The sequence below is a fragment of the Seriola dumerili genome, unplaced genomic scaffold, assembly GCF_002260705.1.
Source record: "Seriola dumerili isolate Sdu_G_001 unplaced genomic scaffold, Sdu_1.0 BDQW01001299.1, whole genome shotgun sequence".
NCBI classification, from domain to species: domain Eukaryota; kingdom Metazoa; phylum Chordata; class Actinopteri; order Carangiformes; family Carangidae; genus Seriola; species Seriola dumerili.
Genome location: NW_019175554.1, coordinates 1,104,779 through 1,113,217, shown reverse-complemented (window position 1 = coordinate 1,113,217; position 8,439 = coordinate 1,104,779). Strand labels below are relative to the sequence as shown.

Sequence of the window (8,439 nt, the reverse complement as noted above, 5' to 3'; positions counted from 1 at the left end):
TTTATTGCTCATTACTGTAAAGATATGACTGGTGGCTTCATTACAATTTTAAAGTGACGCGTAGGTCATTGCAGTCCACGTAGTGCCTGTAAGTCTACGGTATTGTCTGTAGAGAGGGCTTGAGTTGAGTTGTGTTATAATGGGAAGGGATATTGGGGGTTATCCTGAATTATTTAAAATAATTTCAGGTCCACTTTTTTCTATCCAAGGCCTCGTGAATGCATCATAAATCACATTTTGCCATCCCATGAGAGCTCTAAAGTAGGATGTTACGGGACTTATTTGAACACATCATTATGTCTGATTGACGTGTGTGTCCCGGGGCAAACGTCACGAGTCCGAAATCCTCCATGGAGTAGTCCGGACAAGAGGAGTAGAAGTGACTTGAGTTATTTGGATTACACTGAGTAGAATTCACCTAGCTAGCCGTTATGTTTGTTTGTTGCTTTTAGAGCTATCAGACAGTTTCTTGCACTCCGAGGAGAGGGGGACCACCAGCAGCAGGTGCATGTGAATGTCGATAAAGCTCAGCAAACTCCACTATCTCCACACGGCTTGAACATCAGCGGATAAAATATTCGAGCCAAAACGAGTTCTTGGTTTGTGGAAACAGCTTAAGCATGCCTCTCACGGCTTCCCCTCTTCGAGAATAGCATGTTAATCCCAGTGTGGAAAAAAAAAGCAGCAGCGTGTCGTCCCGGAGAGCACGCAAACATGGAGAAAGTGAACGCTAACTTACCTCAACTTAAACTGTGACTTCGAGATTCATCTTTGTTGTAAACTTTTGCTCTGTTTTTGGAGAAAAAGAACACGGCGGATACATGGTGAGACTCTAGCACGGATTTTCAGGATATCACCGGAGCAGAAGAGGCGATGGAGAGGAAGAACAAGGCGACTAACCGGACCCGCTCCGCTGACGGTAGAGCTAAAGACAGAGTGGACAGGTAACGTTAGCTAACTTAACGTTGGGCTTTAACGTTTAACCCAGCCTGTTAAAACGTTTAAAACCATATTTTATCTATTGTGGAAAGTCAACAGTACTTTAGTAACTTACGAGATAAGTACATTCTGAAACAGGTTATTACTTTATTCCTGGAAGCTGTAAACAGAAATGTTAGCTAACTACTTACGATCGTTACTCTAGCCGTTACAGCTACTTGTACATGTTGTATTTCAACATATCTCGATAACGGTTGGAGGTTATTTGTAGTTTTTTCCCCAAAAAAAGTTATTTTCAGTGTAATATCATTTGTTGGGATCATGGCTGGATTAATCTCCTTCAAGGGCCCTGGAGCAAAAAATGTTGTGGGCCCCCATTGATCCCCTACTATAGATGGTAGTTTTATTATTTCCTTTGGCACCAAAACCAACCAATCATCTAGAGCTGAGATGAGAAGTTCATCAGTCCATTAACTGGCTGACATTAAATGAATTGCCACAAATCAAATTTGATAATTCATTATTGGGTTAAGCACAGTGTCAAAAATTCACTTGTCCCATCTTCTCAATTGTGAATATTTTCAAGTTTTCTATGATAGTTAACTTAGCATCTTTGGGTTTTTTTTGTTTTTTTACTGTTGGTCAGACAAAATGAAGCAATTTAAATATGTTAACTTGTGCTTTGGGAAATAATGATAGACATTTTATTCACCGAACAATAAATTAATTATTAAAGAACATAACTGTCAGTTTGATAGTGAAAATAATTGAAGATGAAGGATGGGCGACTGGTCATAGCTGATTGTACTTCAAGTGGTACACATTTCTAACAAATCTGTGAGTAATCAAATTATGTAGTTAGAAGTAGAGTAAACCTGGAGGTTCTGGGCCCCCTAAGTGTCTGGGTTCCCTGGGCAGTTGGCGACTTTGCCTGGTTGGCAATCCAACTTTGCTTGGATAATGCAAAATTATTGTACTCTGTATACTCCGGACAGACTGCATTTCATAGGTCTCCTGAATAAATGGACTCAGGTGATGAATAATCTGATTTACATAGTTGTATTTCTTCTTTAGGAGTTTTGCACTTGCCTGCTGTTGTATGCTCATTAGAAATTTTTAGAATTTTCAAAATGTACCAATATAACTAACTAATGTTTGTGCATATAGGAAACAAAGCGGTTTATCTCAGATTCCATTTATTGGATACAACTAATGCAGTCTGATACAACAGCTTTATAATAAATCCTCCTGTATAATGTTAGCTTTTTGTTGTTGTCTTAGCGTGGTGTTAATTTAATATAATGGACAAATTGGAAGCTGTAGTTTCTGGTTCTGTTGAATTTCAGTGGTGTTTCTAGTATTATAGACACATTAATATCAATAAGGACAGACCAGATAAAAACAATTCCAAGTATAACATTGTTTTCACCACTTTTATATTCATAAGGGTACACTAAATTTAAGAGACACCCTTCATAAAGTTTAATCAGCACCTCTCTAAAAGAAAACTGAACATTAGGACCTTCATGAAGGTTAGATTATTGCAGGACAGTTGTATAAGACTGTTTATCAAGGTGAACTTAATAAACTGGCAACTGAGTGTATATTGGACTTCAGTGGAATTGCACTTGAAATAGTGCAGTTAATCCACTTTATCTACATATACACTTAGGCTTAAGCATTGTGGCTTTTTTGTAGATATGTGAAATCAATACATAACTCATAAATTATTATTTTCAATGAGAAGGAGGGCTGTTGCACTGTTCAAACAAACATTGATAACCCGAACCAACACCTGAAATCAGGTGCCACATTCGCAAACTCTACCCTGAAACATCCAGTGTGAACCCTTGCTTTTGTTTTGCCAACAAGGACATTCCCTGATGAGGAAAAAAATCTTGCATAGTGATACTTATTTTCACCCAGTATTTGCACAGCCACACCAGTTAAAGCATGGATTGTTTTTGGTACATAGTAAGGGGGTTACATGCTGGAAGGTCTGTTGTGCTTGAACATGTTCAAAACAGATCTAGTATCCTACCACACTGCTGGTCTGTAGGTGCATTTCTTCTGCTAGGATGACTTTGTTCTCATGAAAGGGTTAAGCTGCAGGAAGATTATCGTGTTACCTAAAGGCATTAGGTTGAGCTACCTACACCCACAACTTTTTCATCTAGAACCAGATAGTAGATGTAGGTAATGTAGAGACATGTGCTACTAAAGATTGTTGTTTGAGGTTTATAGTGCTATGATGTGAATGTTTGGCAATTCTGATGTTTATTGTGATATACTGACTGAAAACAGTCCTTTAAAGTGTTTCATCATGTTAACAGTTTCTAACCTTGTGCTTTTTGGCCCAGGGTGGATCCATATGGCTTTGAGCGTTCAGAGGACTTTGATTATGAATCATATGAGGAGCTCATGTCTGAGTATCTAGTTGTGCTCACCCGACGGTCCATCAAATGGTCCAAACTACTGAAGGGCAAAAGCAAGGTGCAGAAGAATGTAAAATGTAAGTGTGAAAACTGAACACACACCCACATTTGCTCAAGGAGAGAGTCTTGCATGAAATAAAAGTGGGGATTAAACTGAAATGTTCCCCCTCTCCTTCAGTAAAGCGTTATGTGCGTAAGGGGATTCCCAATGAGCACCGAGCTCTGATTTGGATGGCAGCCAGTGGGGCTCAAGACCAGTTAGAGAAGAACCCAGGATACTACCAGTCCCTGCTCGGAGCCCAGCATGACCCCAAACTGGTGGAGACCATCTGCACAGGTCAGGCTGTGAACAGTTTCAACAGTTGAGAGTCCTGGCACACATCAAGCCAAGCTAAAAAAAAAAAACTAGCACAAACAAAAGACACATAGATGTATCACCTCATGTCCTCTGTTATAAGTCCCATCTCTACCATGAACATACAAAACATAAGTGTGGAATACAAAATGTTGCAAGTGGCATTGTAAAGTTTGTTTTGCACTGACAATGACATCATGTGGTCTTTTGCAAGTGCAAATATAAGTTGGAGATGAACAATAAGGAGAAACTGCACTAAATGTGTAAAATAACAGATTTAGTTTGAACACCCAGTCAGGGAATTCTTTCCCGATGACTGCCACTGAGGCTGATTCAGTTTGCTGAATCGGCTCAACAGTTGCTGATAAAGGCTGACTATAGCCAGCAGTGCCGGACACACTGGAAAACCTACATTCAGCCACACAGGGCACAATGATGTCCCACAGTTTGGTGTTTCAGAGCCTGTATGTTGTTTAGTCTTAAATGTGACATACAGTATGTTTGGCTTTGCGAATAAGAGAAACTGCTCTTCAACCAGACCAGCTAAACTGTTGATGTTTCCTTGTGTGAAATACTGATCAGGCATTCAGAATGAAAATGGCACGGCATTGAAAGAACACAAGGGATGGGTACTGCTGAAATGATAAGGCCAATTAGAGTAATAGAGACAAAGATTTTAAAGGTCCACAGTGGTTTTTAATACTATGAGTAAATCATTTTTATTTTTACAGCTGTGTTATCACAACAACAAATAATTTATCCTTTATAGAAAAAAAACTGTTCTCCATAAAAAATGGTAAAATGATCCTTCTCCCTGAACTGAAGGGCAGGCACTGGCAGCGGAAAGAAATTAAGTTTCTTGCTCTGTGGCTCCTTTAAGTACTATAGTATTTTCCACTATTGGCCTGAGCAGGGTGAATTTCTTACCACTTCACATACAGTGTTACATCTGCTGCCAAAAACATATATAAAAGTAAAGATTTTCTAGTTAGTGTTTCAATATAATTTTAACATAAGACTATAATCTATTTTTTGCTGAGTCTTCCCTCACTCTTGTGTTTGTATACACACACAAACACAGCGCAGAGTAATGATGAGTGTCCCTGTGGTCTCTTTTCTTTCAGACTTGAACAGAACATTTCCAGACAACATCCAGTTCCGCAAGACATCCAACCCATGTTTGCAGAAAGCACTGTACAATGTGCTGGTGGCTTATGGTCACCACAATTCAGCTGTGGGCTACTGCCAGGTAATACTGAACTACTGAGCATCCAGCCTTAAGTGGATTTAGGCATAATACCATACCTATTCCCATGGATACTTACTTGTTACTGGGATTGTATTTGGTGTTGCCAAGGACCTTGTGTTGTGATTCTGTGTTGGTAATGTGGGTTAGAACGACACAGTAGTGAACATTTTTTCATTTTTTTGTATAGTGCTGTATTACTGAAATGCACTCAAGGGTTCAGTTCATTATTGTTGTGGATAATTGAACAATAATTATTCAAAATGTCTTTAAATCTTCATATGCAAAATGAAGTTGAGAATGCAAAGTTTTGTGTGCTTAATGGAAGGGAATATATCACAGGCAATCATTTACTGTATGTAAGAAGTAGTTGTTGTTTTTTTTTTTACAGCATTATCAATACTTGCGCATAACTCCAGTTGGTACTCCCAGGCTTATGTATCCAAAGAAAGTATGTTTTTGTCAGTGTCAGCTCAGTTTAGCCCTATGCTAATTATTAGCATTTGAAAGGCAAATTTCATTCACCAGAGCATATGCAGCTTGTTTTGCAATTCAAACAGACAGCAGGGCTGTTTTTATGGTTACATCTCTTATGTAGTATAACTAGAACCCATTCATCTCTAATCACGCTCAGGTAGCCTGTTTTAATTTGAATGGTTATTTGTCTCCTTGTTTCATGTTCAGTGCACACTTACTGGTCTCTCCCCTGGATTCTTTTATTATAGAGCTCTACATGCTCTCTTCATGTGCAACCTGAGTCTCTTTTATCTTCAGGGGATGAACTTCATAGCTGGGTATCTGCTTATCATCACAAAAGATGAAGAGAAATCCTTCTGGCTGATGGATGCACTACTCAGCAGAATTTTACCAGGTGTGTATGTACACTGTTTGGCACCATTCTGGTCTCTTGACAGGTGCATGTGTGTAGGTGTTCCGGTTGTTCCTTTGCTCTGGACTAAGAATAATCTCATAAGAGGTCACATGGTCTATATCTTTCCGTGGCTTAAGACCGACAACATGTTTTCATTTGTAACTTACACTCACTGAAACAAGGGAATGCCTCTATAAATTAGAAAAAAAACTTGGTAGCAACAATTTAATTGAATTGGGTTTTTCATTTTACCTGTTTTGTATCACAGAAGTTGATTTGTTTATTTCTGTTTGCAGTTCATTAATTAAGAGCAATGTATATAACTCATAATTATGTGTGAGATTACAGACTACTACAGTCCAGCTATGCTGGGGCTGAAGACAGACCAGGACGTGTTAGGGGAGCTAGTGAAAATAAAAATCCCCGGAGTCTGGCAGACCATGGTGGATCATAACGTTATGTGGACACTGGTGGTCTCACGATGGTTCATCTGCCTCTACATAGACATCTTACCAGTAGAGGTGAGCTTCAAGACATCCCTCAATCTTTTTTTTTTTCAGCCATTTAAGAAAGCTTGATAACTTACTGATTGGGCAAGTCAGGCATACATATACAGTGGGGTCCAAAAGTTTGAGACCACTTTCCCATTATGTGAATGACAGCAACATCATTCTAAACTTTAATGTTTTGTATCCTCTAATCTCTCAAACAATAAAAGCCCTGTCAAAAAACACCACTCACCATACTACACAATTCACTAAATCCATGTGTTCCAGTGTGCCAGTGCTGCTTTTATTGGATTCAGATAGCAGATTGATAAATGAGTCCTTTATTCCTCCTTTTATTTGAATTGGGAATGGCCAATCCACTATACAACAGTCCTTGTTGTTGCTGACTCCCTCTGTTGGCCTGAAGAGGGTGTGGACTGCTGTGTTAGTTCTCTAAACACACATGGAGCTTTACTGGGAGGGTGTAACACTTGCAGATGTTCTTGCAGTTCCCTCAAGATTTCACTCCCATTCTCAGGCACCGTGGCCAACCAATAGTTGTTGTTAAAACATGATTCCTCACTGATTTCCCACCAAGATCGATTCAAGGTTACTGCTGCAATGTCTGAGTTTTTCCTCAGTTCCTCCTCTTGAAGCACCCAAGTGACAAATTGAAGGCCAATTATTGAATATATTGTTAGTTTTCTTAGTTTTTCCTTATCCCCTGTCTTTACAATGCAAAAAGTCACTGCTTTTTTGGTGCACTCGTCCAATGACGACAAGAGTATTTATGCATTTTCAGTAGTTTACTTGCACTTGGATGTGACTCTTCATACAACATACTACAACCTGTTGTTTTTGTTTGTAATCAGTCCTATCACTGTTAGTAACCTCTTTTTGCATACCACAGGTAACATTTCATAATGTACATCATGATGCATGTTCATTGGTGGGATTTACTTCTCTGTTGCTGTTTTTCTGCAGACAGTTCTGCGGATTTGGGATTGCCTGTTTTACGAGGGCTCGAAAATCCTGTTCCGTGTAGCTCTGACATTGATCCACCACAACCAGACTCTGATTCAACAGGCCCAGTCGCTGCCAGATGTCTGCCAAATCTTCAAGCAGATCACCCATGGACCATTTGTTGATGAATGCCACACTTTCATGCAGGTAAACTAAGAACTGATGAATGGAATTATAAACATTCCTTGTGATTTGCCTTCTTTAATCACATAATCCCATTTCTTTCCCTTCCTAGAAAATCTTCACAGAACCAGGAAGTCTTCCCATGGCAACCTTGACTAAGCTGCGGGTGACATGTCAATCTCGCATCATTGCGGAGGAGTCATGACACAAAGTTACTCACCTGTTGTTCAAACTCAATACATTCCACTGGGAGAAGCACCCAGCAGCTCGTTTGCACCTTTTTTAACTGACATTTCACAATAAATACTACGTGAGGTTTTTGTCTTAATCATATGTTTAGACAGCCATACAATCTAAATGTGTATATATATGATCATGAGAATATTCTTAGTTATGTGCTGTATGAGCTGACAATTCCATTTGAAATTAACATGTAGTTCATCTTAAATGAATATTTTCTTTTGTTAAAGCATGGAATTATGCACTTTACTCTGAAAAGTCAGACACTGAAGAGAACAGGCTTGGCAGCAAATGGGTATGTTAGATAAATTATGTGTTGCACAATGTTAACACACCCCAGAGGAAGCTACCTACTGTATTTCACATTGTCATCTGGATAGTTAACTGACTATACTATGACATATCATGCTGGCAGAACATGCTGTGGTAATCCAATGTGAATTATATTGATTTGATGCAGTTTATTCAAGTGCACTATGTTGAAGCAATATAAGCACAATTGAAAGGGCTGTTCTACTTATATAACAATGATGTGTTCAGTCTGTCCTTTGTTTGGGTTTTGGGGCCCTTTAAACTTCTGTAGTACTGATATCAGATTTTGTTGCACTGGACAGAAATAACCTTGGCATTGATCCCAGCTCTGGGTATTCTGTGTGATGTACACCTGGTTGAACAGCTATGAGTAAACAGCCATGTTTATTTCACACAAAACTAGATGA

The 8,439-nt window shown here is 39.1% G+C and overlaps 1 protein-coding gene across 1 annotated transcript; it reads left to right on the top strand.

Moving 5' to 3' along the window:
* Positions 1–347: 347 nt before the first annotated feature.
* On the top strand, positions 348–8,409 carry grtp1 (growth hormone regulated TBC protein 1). The gene is made up of 8 exons (XM_022767820.1): positions 348–944; positions 3,300–3,451; positions 3,553–3,711; positions 4,854–4,978; positions 5,750–5,846; positions 6,195–6,367; positions 7,319–7,504; positions 7,593–8,409. Exons 1-8 carry the CDS (start codon positions 874–876, stop codon positions 7,683–7,685), a joined length of 1,056 nt encoding a protein of 351 aa, XP_022623541.1. The 5' UTR covers positions 348–873; the 3' UTR covers positions 7,686–8,409.
* Positions 8,410–8,439: the final 30 nt, after the last annotated feature.